The sequence below is a fragment of the Chroicocephalus ridibundus genome, chromosome 5 (assembly GCF_963924245.1).
Source record: "Chroicocephalus ridibundus chromosome 5, bChrRid1.1, whole genome shotgun sequence".
Classification (NCBI taxonomy): Eukaryota; Metazoa; Chordata; class Aves; order Charadriiformes; family Laridae; genus Chroicocephalus; species Chroicocephalus ridibundus.
In genome coordinates, this window is record NC_086288.1 from 28,648,113 (window position 1) to 28,664,806 (window position 16,694).

The 16,694-nt window shown below is 38.6% G+C and overlaps 1 protein-coding gene across 6 annotated transcripts in view; it reads right to left on the reverse strand.

The window, feature by feature from the left end:
* The window catches only part of BANK1 (B cell scaffold protein with ankyrin repeats 1), a 160,790-nt gene extending 144,635 nt beyond the window's left edge, over window positions 1–16,155 (reverse strand). For 5 of the 6 annotated variants that reach the window (XM_063336899.1, XM_063336897.1, XM_063336896.1 and 2 more), the window contains exon 1: window positions 16,056–16,155. In XM_063336899.1, coding sequence (XP_063192969.1) covers window positions 16,056–16,068 — 13 coding nt within the window. In that variant the 5' untranslated portion in view covers window positions 16,069–16,155. The remainder of the gene's footprint in view (window positions 1–16,055) is intronic. The other variant, XM_063336900.1, reaches the window with a different exon arrangement.
* Between the last annotated feature and the right edge of the window lie 539 nt (window positions 16,156–16,694).

Below are 16,694 nucleotides of genomic sequence, written 5' to 3' on the forward strand. Positions count from 1 at the left end.
ATTTTAGTTTCACTGTCCAAATCAAATGTCACTCGAGATGAATGTGTAACATATTCTCCCATTACCATGAGTTTCCATTCCACAGAAACATGCCTTCTTCATCTAGAGAGTCTTAAGTCCATGGTTTTTAAAATGGCTAGGGTTTGAAAAACGCCTGTTTTCTGTCTGAGGCATCTCCTTTGCTTTCCCTTTCTCTCGCACTTCTTTCACCCTGTAGGATAAAACTATGGGTATAGTCAAGGGTCATGACACAATGACAAAAAATGGAGCATGAGAAACAAGAAAGCGTAAGAAACCCAGACTCACATCTTTGCTCAGAGATTTGCAAAATCTTTTTTCTAGTCTCAAGAAGATTAATTTCCATTTGGGCTGTATGTAGGATGAAAATGGCAAGCATACATACTAGTTCAAGCGAAACTCCAGAACCAAAAGACCTTTAATCTCTTGGCCCCTTTGCAATTTTTTCACAAAGATTCAGCCATTCATCTCTTCATATTGCTTACCCTGATCACTTAAAAGGATGTAATAAGGAACTATGGAAAAAGTTTCACTAGCACTTCAAACAACCCCTGCAACTTAACATTTGGAAACAGAATGAGAACATTTAATTCAACACTAATCAGTGGGCTTAGTATAATGAACTGCCCCTCAGCCATCCAGAAGGCATTGATTTTCCCAGTTAGCGCACCTGATGTACATCCAGTAAATATATCTCAAAAAGCATCTCTAGCTTTTGGTTGCTGGAATTCTGCAAAGCAAATTCCCTGAAGCAAGCCAAAATGGATTCATCGTGGGAAGGACAGCAGAAAGCACTTTAGAACTACTTGCAGATAATGGAAAATGTTTTCAAGTAAGTCATGTTGCTTCTCAGAGGCGTTCCACTAATGGAAATGAAAATTATAAAAGCTTGCTTGTAAACTTTAGAGTGAGATCATGAAGTAGCTAAATTGCTGCAATGCCGTGGCACACCTGTTTCAATTAAAGCAATTATCCTAAAGCATGGGACATTCTCCTGCCATCACTGTATCAGCCAGCAGAGTGGCTGCACTTCTATTCTCAAATGCCTATTTAACTAGCATGTAATAAGAACATTTTCATCATTTATGTACCTTCTGTCGCTAATCGCTAAGTTGTGTGTGAAAACAAATACTTGCTCTATCTGTATAAAATCAAGCCTCATGTCTTCATCATTCTCGCTGAAGTTCAGTGAGGTTCTGGAGTGGGAAAAATGAGGTCCTTCAGAGAGGAACAATTTTCCTACAAACGGGGTGAGTTTAGACTTGATCTTGTGGGCTTCTCTTTAAAGAATTACATTGACCTTCCCTACAGTGACAATGGGAACACAGAACCAAGTAAGTTCCTGGGGTACCTTTCACAGCATGGACCAAGGTAGACTAGAAAGATACCTGACTATGAAACCTGACAAAGGTAACTCTATGCCCAAAAAGCTGTTTCTCCTGAAGAGTGATACGGCCTTATTCCCTGCTTTAGGCCTCTCTCTCTCATCTGTCCTGTGAATACATACACAAGTGTACTGATTATCACAGTATCTTCACCTGTGGAGGCCTTTTCCATCCATAGCTGAATACCTACTGATGGACGGGTGCTCCCATTTCTAATGAACAAGACTAAACATGAACACGGGATATAGAGGTCAAAACTCAGTTCTCTATTTCAAGGTACACCTCCTCCTTTATCACCATTCAAATGAGGCAAAATTTTGTGTCATTACAATCACTTTCTTGAGAGCAAATTGCACCTTCAGTAGATTTTAGCAAAATATGATCAGGTAATTCAGAAATGCTTTAGACACAAACAAATAATGAAGAGAAAAATATACCATAGTGACAGTATAAAAAGCTGAAGTAATACACTACTTTTTTTATGATTGCTGTGGAACAAGTCTTCAAGGTCAAAAAAACCTGAGCAAGCTGTATCAAGTTTGTATTAACTGATGGTATCGCTACTAGAAGCAACCACCACCTGAACCTTTCCCTTACACTATCACCATAACTATAGTTCTACAAAAATGGAACATATTTGAAAATTTCAATTTCAAAATGTCACTGTTAGGGTAGACCAAAGTGACTTTTTTTTTTTTTTACCGACAGTGTTTTCTTTTATCAGAATCTTTCTAGATGTGTCCATCCTGACTTACCACAGGGATTTTTGGATTTATAATCACATTTAAACTCTGCTCATTTAAATTCAACTTTCCTTTTTATTCTGCCTTCTGTTGATTTTTTTTTCCCTGACACCTTTGATTCCATTGTTACTTTAGTTTCTTGTAAATTCTTATCTCTAATTCCTTCAACATAAGAAACAGATAATGGAAAACATGTTCTGCAGATACTAGTTAGAGCTAGGGGAAACAGTCTCATGAAAACCAGCACATTTACCTCTATCACAAGAGAACATACCTCAGAAAATGGTGCGTATACAACAAAACAGAAAGCACTGATCTTGCAAGCAATAACATTTTGGGGAGGTTGCTGTGGTTCCACCTGCTGTGATCTGGGGAGGTCACACAGTAGCACTGCTGTATCAAACACAAGGATGATGTCGTACATATTAAGTAGTGTAATTTGTACACCAGGGACTTGGCAGACATTGATCATCAGACAACCACCATTATATGACAACGTTTTTCAATAAATATCACCGCTTATTGCAATTTCTGGCCACAGAGACCTCTGTTTTCCCCGCATTTGTACAGTGGTCAAATACACTGAATTAACTATAGATGGCATCCCAACAGTTCCTAAATTTCAGATTATCATTGACAGAAGAAATCTGTCTGGTAGAACTCTCTTAGAGCAGTCACAGAATCACAGAATGGTTCGGGTTGGAAGGGACCTCTAAAGATCATCTAGTCCAACCCCCCTGCAATAAGCAGGGACATCTTTCAGTCAGATCAGGTTGCCAAAAGCTGCCATGCAACCTGACTTGGAACACTTTCAAGGATAGGGCAACCAGAACTTCTCTGGGCAACCTGTCCCAGTGTCTCACCCATACTTCTTCAGGTTTCTAAAGCTATTATGCTTCCTTTGCCACAAGTCAGCAGAGTATCCAGGGAGGGCTCCTGACACCCAATAAATCAAATGGCTTGATCTTCTTCTGCTTTTGTAGACTGGTTTTAAATCCATTTTTTACACATCTCATACAGTTCAGCATTCATACAGAAATTAAAGGAAGTGTGATAAGCAGTTTCTATTTGCTGTATAACACATCTAAGTTACAACGCTCTAGAAGAAAGCGTCCTCTGGTTTCAACTCACTTCTTTTGTCCCTTTCTGACAAATACATGACAGTCACCAAAAAACCCCCAAACAGTAACAACAAAAAACCCAAGACAAATCTCTAATCAGTGTTGGACAAACACTTTATATTTTTGTGTTGACCTTTTTAACAGCATTCATGCTAATGATGTACACAGAAGGAAGTAAATGAAGTAGAAAATCATTACATAAATATGTGTAGCTTCATAAAATGAGCAATGACAGAGCTAACAGTGAGTTAGAAACCAAGCTAAATAAAACATTCAGCAACAACCTCAGTAGAAAGCTGACTTGTCTATATTAAACCCATCTCAGCTTCCTTTACTGCCTTAAGATTCTAGACACTAGTGATACAACAAACTACGTTTTTTTCTGCCCATCAGACAGAAAGAAATCGAGTTAGTCATGTGAGTGCAAGCCTGCCGTCACACATTTCACCCATAGGATTGCAAAATCAACTGCAATGCCCAATTACCGTTAAACCTTATGTAACATCCAAAAGACATTTTTTCCAGCAAGCATATCTCCTCAGTATGTTTAACACATTCAATTATCTTCCCCCCTGCACAATATAAATTCTCAAATTATTACCAGTCCTAAAATAGGACCAAATCAGAGAGTTACCTGGATATCAATTTTGGATCCTCCTCTAGTGGATAGCCCTCACAGAAAGGTTTAATGTAACTACTACCACCTTTGACCAAATGGGTTGCTTCCTGGATGGGAACCGAAGTTCTGTATGTTCAGGTTCTTGCAAACAGATTTACCATACCATACATACACACCTACCATACTTTACTATCGTTGCTGTACATTGTCATTGTTGGATAGAAACAGGAAAACTATGTCTACATTATTATGTAAACTGGAAGAAAAGTATCTCACCAGTACTTTTAGCTTTTCAACCACACTATCTTCCATTTCTAGTTAGAAAGGTTCAGAATAGAAAGTGAAAACAAATCCTCCTTGAACCATTTCTAAGACCAAATTAAACCTTATCTCACTCCAGTCAGAGAACCCGTGTAGTTCAAATATAGTGAAACTCAGAAGCTTGAGGGGGACAGGACAGGACCAAGAACTTATGAAGCATCCTGCTTTTTACATGATCACATCCCTCATTGCCTGACCAAATCTATATAACCAAATTTTTACTTTCCTCTTGAATAACCAGAAAAAAACCTTAAAAGAAAACAGGCTGATGCTGTCATAGGTCTATCACCACCTTGTTCGTACACATATTTTATTAGTGTTTAAGACTCCTCAAGATACCACAGTTTAACATGCTACCACATGCCAGCTGCTCAGCAATAACTGATTATATGTTTGGTATAGATATGAAATACAGCGTGTGGTCCTACATTTCCTCCTCTGAAGTTTATACCAACCATGCTCCATCTTCCATTTACTGCAGATTACTGCTGTAACTGTACAAACATCTTAAAAACACACACACACACACAAAATCTCATTGCTACCAGAAGGGGCAGTCCCACATATCTCTACCATACAGTTGCCTACACTCACCCTGGCATCTTATTTTTTTATTCACCACTTTGATCAAGTTCCCAGCCTGCTTTGCCTTGCAGTTGCCTAAACGCTTCTGTTGACAAAAGGGAAAGTGAAGCACGGGATAAATCCAGGCCTCTGAAGTTAATGGGAGGGGGAAATAACCACTTCCAGCAACAGCTATGTTTTACAGTGAGTCAGCATTAATATTCAGTTAAGATCATGAGTATACTTTCAGAATAAATCATCTGATTGTCCTCACTTAACCAGGCTTTGCTTCGCCCTACCAACTGGCCCTGGACCACATAAACTGCACACCTTTCAGATGAAAGCAGAACATGTGCTTCAGGATCACACCTAATGTGTGCCACCTGCTAACGCCATAGGACCAGACTACAGCCAGTTCAAAACAACCTCCCTTCAATGTACCCTGCATGGCTCTCGGGCCATAGCACCTACTGCTGGCCTCTACAAATCCCCTTCTGCAGGGAGCACTATTTCCCAGTGTGGAAGTAGCCTTGCAGCATCTGGGGAACTAGGCCTGAGAGGGCTCATTAGCTTGGCCATGGCCACTCAATGCTGAGCCATAGTAACATAAGCATGCACCTGAGCTCCCACTCACCCTTGCACCAAAGCAGGTTCCTCAAGTGACGCTTTTGAACACAGCCACTTTCACTGAATTCATTGCAGTACAGACTGCAATGCCACATGGTCCTGGAGTATTTAATGCACTTGTAGGTATCTGGATTAGCTAATTAGGACTACAACAAAATGAAACACTTATTAAATTAAATACTTTTTATGAAACTAAAATTCAGTGAACAAGACTTTAGCAATATACTAAGAATGGAAATACCCAGAAGGAAAACAACATGTTCAAGAGTCATTTTCAAAAAATGACAGTTGCTTAAACCTCTTGTGAAACTTTTCATTAATCCGATCTTCCAGTAAGACACATAAACCTAGAAAAAGAGGCATTTAAGTTTGGAAACACTCCTCTAAAGTCTCCTCCTGCTTCAATAAGGACTTAGATTCTTAACTATCATTTATCCAGTACTGGACTGTTTCAGGCAAGCCTTTTTTTTTTTTACTAGATTGGTGTGAAAACTTTGCTCTTTTCAGTGTACTAAGCAAAACAGACTGTTTTGGGGAGAGTATGTACATTTTGGCAATTTAAATTTTACACTGATCATCTGTGACATAATTGTGGTGAGAGAAATAAAATAGTATAATTGATTGTTAGAATATCTTAAATATGGTTACTGTTCAACCCTTGATTTCTGATAAAAAGGACTACCTTTTCACAGAAGTCTCCAAAACATTAAATCCAATGAATGAGCTGTCACAGCTTCGAAGGATAGTTCTGCCTTTTTATGATGTTATTTAAGGCATGCTTTAAAGAAGAGGTGGTGTACAAAATTAATAATAATGATTATTATACATGTCATCCACAATGAACAGTATGGACTTAACAGCAGGTGGGAGTACAAAATTTATGGTATACACTGTCTACTTGCAAGCTAAAATACAGGAGTATGGATTGCCATTTTAATGAATTCTATAAACTTCAGTGTTGAAACATGGGCTGCAAGTTTGCCAATGGAACAGAGCTGTTTTTAAACTCTCATAGAAAACCAACTGACAATAGCTTGGCAAGAGCACTACAAGAAAATTAAAATGAAGCTGTCCTGAATGTACCCTCTGTAAGCAGAAAATACTTTCCAAAATGATAAATGTGGGATCTGCCTTAAACTTTCACAGAAAATATCTTTTCTCCAATTCAGTCATTACAGACTCCATTTCATGCATTCAAGGCCAAATTAGATTTGTCCTCCTCTAAAATGGTTAATCTTGGACAGGGAACAGAATTGATAAGGGAGAGAAACAAATTTGGAAGTTTTGATGATAAGATTATGGTGTTACAAAACCAGAATGCAAGTATGAAAACCTTAAAATGTTTTGATTAGAAATACTGGCAAAATTTCCCCTGATAAGTGCACAGCAACAAGGCTTCCTTGATTAAATAGAGCTATTCTGACACACACTAGCTGGGGAACTGGCCTTACATTTTTACAGAGAGGAAGTTTACAGCAATTCAAGATTCAGTGAAATGGTCTAGTAGCAGACATCTTGAGAGGGGAGTGGAGGAAAAAAGGTGTATTGAGTTTTCTACATTTTTATTGGATTTTCTAGATATCAAACATCCTTTCCACTAATGACTTTTTCTATTATTTGATTCAATCTTTATTATATTTTCTGGTAATGTATCCCTACCTTTTAAAAACACTATTTAAAAGATTCGGATAAATTTGAAATGTAAATTGTCTTTAGATATTAAAAGTAAGGCTAAGCTGCTAAAAATTACTTTCTGGATATTTAGACACTCATAAAGCTGTTTGTGTGGTCTATCTGGTTTACTTAAAGGCCTAATCATCTTGCTTTGAAGTAAATGCGAATTGAGACTCATAAATCACATCGATTGTTTACTTCAGTTCCCTTGAGCAAACAAAAGGCATTTGAGAAATAATGATGATCAAATGGGTTTTTGTTTGTTTTTTTTTTTTTTTTTTTTTTTTTTAAAGTCAGCTCCAAAGTTGTAAACATGTTAGAACTGATTGAGCCAGCTTCTCTTTAAATGCTCAGTTAAACCGAGTTATAATAGGAAGGAGTTGTTGTAGGTAGACACAGTCTGCTTGTACACTGTTCGCTACACTGGCCACCTTCTCAGGATTTTTCATGCGTATACTCAAGCATACACTCCTGGCTTATCAGTCCTATCAGAATAATGTGAATGCTATTGCAAACACTTCAAAAAAAATCCTAGTAACAAAACCTTAAAGAAATCACTACACAAAGAAGGATTTTATACCGAATACTGCATATCTAGCAGCTTCCCACTGTATTTCATATTTTTAAAAGGAAGATAATCAAAGTCAGAAGATATCTGTGTTTTGCTGTTTGTATGGTTTTGTTAATTAAAAAAAAATATTTCTGTCAGTCATGCATATTAGAGTTGAACAAAGAGCAAGTGCCCAAGTCTTTTCAATCACATACATCTTAATAAATTAGAGGAACAACACACTTGTGGCTTCTGATAAAAGTACTGCTTGTTTTCATTTAGTGTCCACTATCGCATCAGCATTAAATGGCTTTGAAGCTTGTACTGTATTTAGCCTTTCATTTTTACAGAAGACACTAGCATTACTTAAGATGGGGACTTTTATTTTCAGTCCTCAAATAACTCTAAATTGTCCTTGTTCAATTCATTCCATGCACACTATATTTTTTCCTTTCAGCTATTTGAACTGTAAATGTTTCATGAATAAATGGAAATGATAATAGAAGGGTGCACTATATGAAAATATGTTTAACATATATATTATTCAATTTCTTAAAAGCTTAATTTGTAAACGCTATTCCATACATTTTTCTATTTTTTCCAAAGCTTCTAGAATTTTTCTTATTTTCCATTAGAAAATAAATATTACTTACTACTTCAATCATACCTCTAATCAAATATTTAAAAAAAAAAAAAAAACAAACCACAAAACCCCACCACTTTTTCTTGACTACAGTAAACAAACTTGAATTACTTATTCTTCATGAGTTAACATTCCCCCTGTGCCACAGAGAACAACTAAAAAAAATGTAATATTCAGGTTGGGTTTTTTTTTATTTTGAAGAAAATATAACAATAAATAGCAAGTGAAAATATCATTACTTCATTACATTTTGACAGGCAAACAGCTTTCTTTGTTCAAGAGACAGAACACATGCACATCCCCAACACTGAGAAACCTGGAGGGTAAAGTACATTAAGGCATGAACTGAACCGTATGTATATGCTCACACAAAGACTTGAATGTGTTAGAGAGCCTTTGACAGGCTCTCAGTCAGGTTGGGGGTGGGGGGGAGGGGGCGAGTCATTTATCTTTCAGTCTGACATTATCTTCATTTCCTGTAAGAAGACTTTTATCTGGTTGACGCAGTATGTCTAGAGTAGGGGATCTAGGATAAGGTATTAGTTCCTAGATCCAGCGGCACTATTCAGTCACACCTTAAGCTGGTGTCAAGGCAAAACTTGGGCATCCATGAAACCTCTCTTCCTCCCACCTCTGATGTTGGTTTCCAAAGGAAACACAAGCATATGAGCTGGACAGAAGCTGCAGTACAATTCTGCAGAAAGACCAGACACAGCCATGAAAGTTACTTGGCTGATGAGACGGATATTTTCCTTGTGGTTTTAAGATGTTTTGCTAAATAAAGAGAGTAAGATGGAGAACCTTATAAGAATGCAGTCTCCTCGTTCCTTCCAAATTCTTTACCCCAAACTCATCCGCAAAATCAGGAAACCGCTAGAGCATGTTTCACAAGGGCAAAGAGAATTAAGAGATGTGTGCAGGAGCTATTGACTTCAGAGGTAGGGGAAGAAAAACTTTCTTATAAGGAAGGAATTAAGAAATAAAGACATCTACTAAAACATTCTAGTGGATAAGGGTGAAGGCATTTGCAATTCTTTTGTTCAGCTATTAAAACCTGCAAGATTCAGCAACTCACTTGAAGTTTATCAATAGGTAGAGAGGGGAAAAAACACAGAACTTAACACAGGTACCACATTTCAGCTTCATAGCCTCACACGAGTTGTCCCTAGTTCTTAAATAGAAGCAACAGTCATGAAAATCCCCATTCCCCTTTTCTAAAGGACATCCTTAGCTATATATATACACACACACTTTCACACAAACACATGCACATCGCACTTACACATGCATAGGAAATACTTCAAATGCTAACAGATCACCAGTGAAGTTTTACCAATTTTTCACTGATTTTCTTTTGCCTGCTTTTCTTTCTTAATTTCCCAATGTTAGTGTTGTATTTGTCAATAACAACAATGAAATATTGCAATATGAATCTGTGCTTGATACAAACATAGATTTCAGTTGTAGAAATAAAACTATGGGGTACTACCTCAAAAAAGCTGGATATACTAGACAGAGCATTTTCAAGAAAAGCCCACTGCTCTTAAGCTCTGTTTTGAGGAACATGCCACTACACTGACCACTGGGAATGTGGAACATGTGCTTGCAAAACCATCTCTTTTCTCGTCTCAGCATCCTCTAAGAGCTTCTCTGGACAGGAAAGCTAAGCCCTGCACTGCACACTGCAAACCACCACTGTGTCCAAATTCTGCGCAGGTGCTCAAAAAGACTGCAAAAAATTGAATAGGCTTTGAAATTATTATTTTTTGTCACTTAAAAGAAAACATTACTATTTTACCATTACTACTACTAAGATATCTTCACTGAAATTTTTTTACTTAGAGATATAAGGTTCTTGGGTTTGTCTCATTAAGACTCTCGTATCTTGGGTATCATTCATAGTTTTCTATGTCATTCTTGGACCACCTGTTTAATTTATGACATCTTACTATCATTCTTATTTTTTTTAAATATTACCATTTAAAAAAATACTCAAAGTGAGTCACTCAAGACCAACATAACATAACAAGTTTCAACGAACTACCATAAATACCAAGAAGAACAAAAACCTTCCGTGCAGCATCCCACCCAAAGGAATTCTTATTGCTAGACTATCATAGTCTTTCTCTGGATTTGGTTTTGGGTCTATCTGCACAGTGAAGAATTGCTGTATGAAGATTTACTCTTTGCTTTTTTCACACTATTACAACACCCTGAATATTTTACTCTTCCTGCCCTCGCCAGAATTACATTTTATTTGCTTAAAACAGTGTGGGAGCTGTAATTAAATGTATTCACAACAATTTTTGCTCTGATCTGTACAAGACAAAATTGTATCTTCTACATTTGTAGAAATGTGTCTTCTACATGTGCCTGAACATTAATCATAGTTTTCCAGCATTTTACATACAAATAAGTGAGATATCCCTCTAACAACCATGTTCAAGTCAATTTTATAAACAGGCAGGAAACCCAAGTTATAATAGATACATAAATAAATAAATGTATTTCTATCCTTTTAATGTTTTTTTTTTTCACACAAGTTGAAAGATATTGCCCTGAAAGTTCTCATGCAGCTTATCAGTTAATATTTAGGCTTACTGCAGACCTGTGTATTTTCAGTATCTGCATTACCCATCAAAGACTACTTCAAAAAGACTGAGTACTCACAATTTCACCTGTGGTAAAGCGTAACAGCGTTTCCTAAGCATTTTTAAGAGAAATTCCAAGTATTTCAAGGAAGGTAAACAAACTGGCTCATAAAAAACACATGGACATTTAAAAATAATAATAATAAAAAAAAAAATCTATCCATGAACTCTCTGTCCCGAATTTCCACAAAAGCTCATCTCCTAAAAATAATGGGACCTACTTGGCACTACATGCTTTTGAAAAATCCTGGCATCTTTTTTAATAACATCTGTCATTTACTCACGTTTGAAGTACACTGATAGTATCTTCATTATCAAAAAGAAAGGAAGAAGGATGTTTGCTTTCCTTTTCTCATCGCAGTATACATTACCATGTACTTCAAGGTTTGAAAGCTCTGAATCAATGCTCAGACAGTGTACTAGTAAAACACTCTTCACTGATTAAAGTAGTAACTGAGTATCACTGAATGCTGATATTCCAAGTAGGCTACACTCAGGCAGTAACTGTATTTCCTATAGATATGTTATAAGTTTTCATTTACCATAAAAGTGATTTCAAGATACTGCTAAAATTAATTATATTTACTGTCGTAAATTTCCTTTTATTAGTATTTAATATTTGTCAATAAACAAAGAGTCGTTAGTTGGCAACCGGTCATATAATAAAAATGACTGCTCATCACCCCTACACTTACAAGAAGTAGTGAACCATAGCCTCAAACTGTAGCTATTTATAAATACCTGTATAAAGTTTCAAGTCACTTACAGTTGTTAAGCATATGATCTGAAAGCAAAAGGGTGCTTTCCAAACTCAGCTATACCTCTGCCTGAACAATCTCAATGTCAAACACATATAAGTCTTAACTTATTTAATTGTACTCAAAGACTCACAGAAACATTGAAAAACAAAGTAATTATGGGACTTCGTAAGACCGGTTTGCTTTAACTGTCAGGCCTGTAATAGCATAAATTTTATCATGTGGCTTAATACAAAGCCTTGCTTTCTTACTCTGCAGGGAGCCCATGAACACTAAATAACCACCAATATTATCACATGAAGTAGACCCCAGTTTAAAATTTAGATCTTAGTATTTGTAACTCTCTCCTTATCTTCACAGCAGTTTCAAAATCCCTAAATATTTAAAATACCATTCTGAACTTATACCTACTTTTGTTTACATTTAATAAAACCTAGTTGTTTATCACAGATCACATTGTAATAGTCTCATTTTAATTTATACAAGAGGTTGGGGCAACTTTATTCTTTTTTAATGATAGCCAGAAGTGACTGGACCTCCCAGGAAGATAAAATAGTATCACAAGCTACTGCTGCTGTTTGCATTGTAGCACTTACACTTATGAGTGGAGTTATGTAGAGGAGTTAAAATATTCTTTATTACCTACAAGCAAATAAAGGAGTATATAAGCTAACTGAATGCTCAAAGACCAGTTTCAAGGGATACATAAACAAGAAAACAGCGACACTGGTGAGTCCCTGGACACAAACGTTTTCAGAAACTGAGATCACTGCTCTTTCTTTCACCTTTACTGTGGAATCAGGGATACAATTTTTCAAATGTGGGTGGTCAATTGCTTGTATACAAATTTCAGTAATCACTCTGTGCAACACAAGGGGGACCAGAGAGAAACATCTTGTTAGGATCAACTTTTGAATCAGAAGCCCAGCACTTCTGAAGACAAATTAGAGCTTTGTGTTAACTATAAGGTACTTGAGTTTCAAAGCTCAACGGATCCCATTTTTCTTTTTCCTCATACAGTATTTTTTTTAAATATGAAATTCTAGTTTACAGCCAACAGACTTGCCTGAAAACGTTGCATCTGGAGTACACATCAGAATAACTTCTTTATCCACAGTGAAGATTTCAATTTCTACATTTTAAGAAGACAAATTTCAGCTTTAAAATATCTGAATACTATATTTTTGCTTCTCACTGCAGAAATATTAAAATGTTTTATCAATAATGAAAATAGGAACTTCTTTTCAGAATAATAAGACTGGAATCAGATGACAGCAGCTTTTGCAGTACTGGCTTCTTTGATACTCAAATTACTAATACATTATTAGTAGTAATATTAATTATTCATATTATGATGTTATTGCTGAATCTGCTTCAAAACTCCACCACTAGACCCCTTAGATTTTGAATCAGATCATGATCTGAGACCTATTTTGTCCTTAAAATTGAAGTTTAAAAATTTTTAAGGCTACTGAAAATTCAAGCAATCCCAAATTCTCAAGAAAAACAAAGATCAAGTATTATTTGTGTATATGCACAGGCTAGATTTCCTCACGGAACACCTGTCTTGTAAACACTGTCCCAGAAACAACTGCAGGCACAGAAATGTACATAATGTAAATAAAGAGCACACAATAGAAGATCTCAGTGATGATATTTATGTTCATGAGTGTGGAGAGAAGTGGTAACTCAAACATGGCATAGCCATTAACAAGTTACCCTGTCAGTGCCTCCTGTCTCAAGTGAAGAGAGATATCATCAAGGATCATGCAGTATGGATGTTTTATCTCTATTAGGTACAGCACGTTTAATGGAATTTGCATAAAGATGTTCATGTAGGCTAGGGTTTCCAACAAAGTACTGAGAAGTAACAAGTCTGTCTCTCCCACCAAGCACCCCAAAGTTTTCAGATTTGGGCTAGACTAGGCCTTAGGTGATCCACGCAAAGCAACTTCAATACCTCACAGCTGGTGTCCCATCAGGAGAAAACAGACCTCTCTTCCCTGCAGAAAGAAAGGTTTGGTGCTGTGGTAAGACTGCAAGAGAGGAGTCTATGCACAGAGGTCCCAGGTGGATGAGGCTTGCACAGAACAATGCATCAAAAAATGACAGAGACAAATAATGGCAGAGAAGAACGCCAACATATTCACTGCTGGCTGAACCTACACTTGTTTCCCTGCCGATGCATGGAACTGGCTGCAAGCAGCTGGAAAACTGGCCATCCCTCTTTGGTGCTCGTACATATTTGCTCAGCAATTATTCCAGCAATTCTACATGCATACTCATGATTTGACTGCCTTTATTCACCAAAAGCCAAACTTTAAATTGGATGTCCCCAGGTCATGCACAATTGGATACCGTCATTTATATAAAATGATCACTAAGCAAACATCAGGGACTATCAGAATACAACTGACCATTCAAATCTAGAAATATCTGTTTGCCTAGTAACTGGGATAGTACAAGCGTATTTAGAAATGCTATTAAACATGTGGTTTTGCTCATGCATGCTGCCTTTTTCTTCAAAGCAGCTTGCAATACTGCAAGTCAAGTCTACATAGAAAATCCTACCTATCAATGGTTAGATACAATAACTATATCCATTTTACAACCAGCCTTGGGGAGAAAGCAAAGAGGTCCTGAGTTTTGGTATTTTATCTACAACGAACATATTACGCAACAGCTGGGAAAGTCACTTTGCCTTTCTTCTCTAGTGTTTTCATCTGCATAATGACAGTAGTTGGTAGAGATGGCTCGCAATGCTAATGACATTAGAATGCTGCATTTGATAATTAATTATCTAATATGGTTACTTTGATGTTATAAAATGATACAAAATATTAGGTACTCTGAAAAAAAAAACCTGTATTGACATCTGAAGGAGTCATTTAAAATGGTGAACAAGAACAGTAAACCAAAGTATTGAGTCATCTTTGCAGAGTCAGGCTTTCAGATCTCTCTTTCTTGATTCCTCATTCATAAAATGAGGAAAAAATATTGACCTGGCTAATAGAAGAATCACAAAGATAAAGCTGAGCTCCCTGCTCCAAGCAAGTCAAACCTCTGGCATTTGGCTGCACTTCTTCCATTTCTCCTTTATTGAGTGTCCAGCTTTGCAGTCACTAGTTTGATTTCAGTGTTGCTGAGCCTTCCAAATGAAGAAGACAGGACCAGTAAATACACAGTGTTTCTGTGAATAAGGAAACATGACTAGGAAGAATGAGGAAGAATGAACACAGGGACCAGGAGTAAGGGGTTCCTGGTTCAGATTCAGGACTGCCTCTGATTGACACACGACCTTCATGTGTCACTTTACCATTTAATCAATTTTTTCCAGCAGTAAATTGGATGATAATACATTCCAATACTATCAAGAGAGTAACAAAACATATGCTAACAGTTTTGAGGTACACAGATGATGTGACGAATGCCAACGAAAACATAAATAAGGAAATGAGTATTTCTGTGCAAAGTCTACCACAATTTTGCTGTACAGTATAAAATAAGGCTGGATCCCATGCAGAATGCTGAGACTGAAAAAGGATGATCAATTTTTAATTAATAACACAGCAAGTGATTAGCCAATTAAGACTATCACAGAGTGGATATACATGTAGGACAGAATTAACATTGTTCGCACAACTTTTATTCTTTAATTTCCTAACTTTTTGGTGCCAGGCTTCCCACTCTTCAGAAAAGTTACGCTATGTACTGCAAGACAATAACAGGTGCATTGAATTTGCGATTTGCCACTTGCAATTGAGGGCTATTTTCAAGGAAAAGTGATCTAGAACTGCCTTGAGGTGCTAAGAAAAGTTGCCTCAATAAAAACTCTGGCATAATTTGTCATGAAAACATGCAAACAGGTAACAGAGGTTGAAATATGTAAAGGAAAGAATTCTTTTTTTTTTTTGACTAGCCATGCTAGCCGGGTACGCGCCCAATAAGCACTCAGCTTTATCAAGAAAAAAAAAGCAGGGAATACCTCACATAGGTTTCTCCACTCTCCAACATGACACCTGGACGACAACATGGGGAAGCAAAGGCACTTTCCCAGGGAGCAGCACATCCCATTTCACCACAGGGACCCCCACCACACGCCACTGCCTCCACCCTTCGCCAACAGCTCCCCGAGGGCAGCCCTGGAGAAAACCACCACACCCGTCCCGGCGGCAAAGTGCCTCCTTCACACCGAGCCCTAAAAAATCCCCTCGTCCACAAAACCTACCTGTGACCGCCTCCCGCCACCTCTGCCCCTCCGCTTGCCCCCCGGGCCGCAACATGGCGGCTGTAGCGAGGGCGCCCACCCTCACACCCCCGCCCACCCTTGGGGGCGCGGCCCTCGCAGCCCTCCCGCGCCCCCGCACCGCCCCTCACCGACCTGCCGGCCGCATGGCGCCGCCGCTCCCTCTCCCCCGGCACAGAGAGCCTTGTCCCGGCCGCTGAGGTCGCTGCCGCCGGGCCGGAAGCGTAGGGCCGCCCCCGGCTCCTCCCGGCAGTGGGGCTTCGCCGCCCGCTCCGGCCCCGCCGTGTCCGCGCCGGCGGGAAGCGTCGCCGCCCGGCTCTGGGGCAGGAGCGTGAGGGGAGACCGCGCTGAACACACACCCACGCACCCCCCACCCCCACCCCGCCTCCTTCTTCCCCCGGTTAGACGCGGTAGAAGCCCTCGACCGTCGAAGTTGTTGGGCTGTGGAGAGAAAAGTGAGGAGAGACTGGGGCCTTTACAGCTCTGAAGAGTTTAGGGTTTAAGGGAAAGGCCGCAACAGGAGCCCAGGACATCCCAGGGAGCCACCGCCCTGTGTGGGAAGCCCACCGAGGATGCAGGGCGCCTGGAAGATTATCCACGGAGGATGTCTCCCATAGCATCACAGTTCCAGTGCCTGGCCGGGAAGGTGTTCTGGTGCGGCAGGATTTAACTCCTCTGCAAAGTTATGCCATGCATTTATTTTTTTGACGTGGCACAGAGGAAAACCAAAACCTGAAAGAGTGAGATGAAGCAGCCCCTGAGAGAGACTGCAAA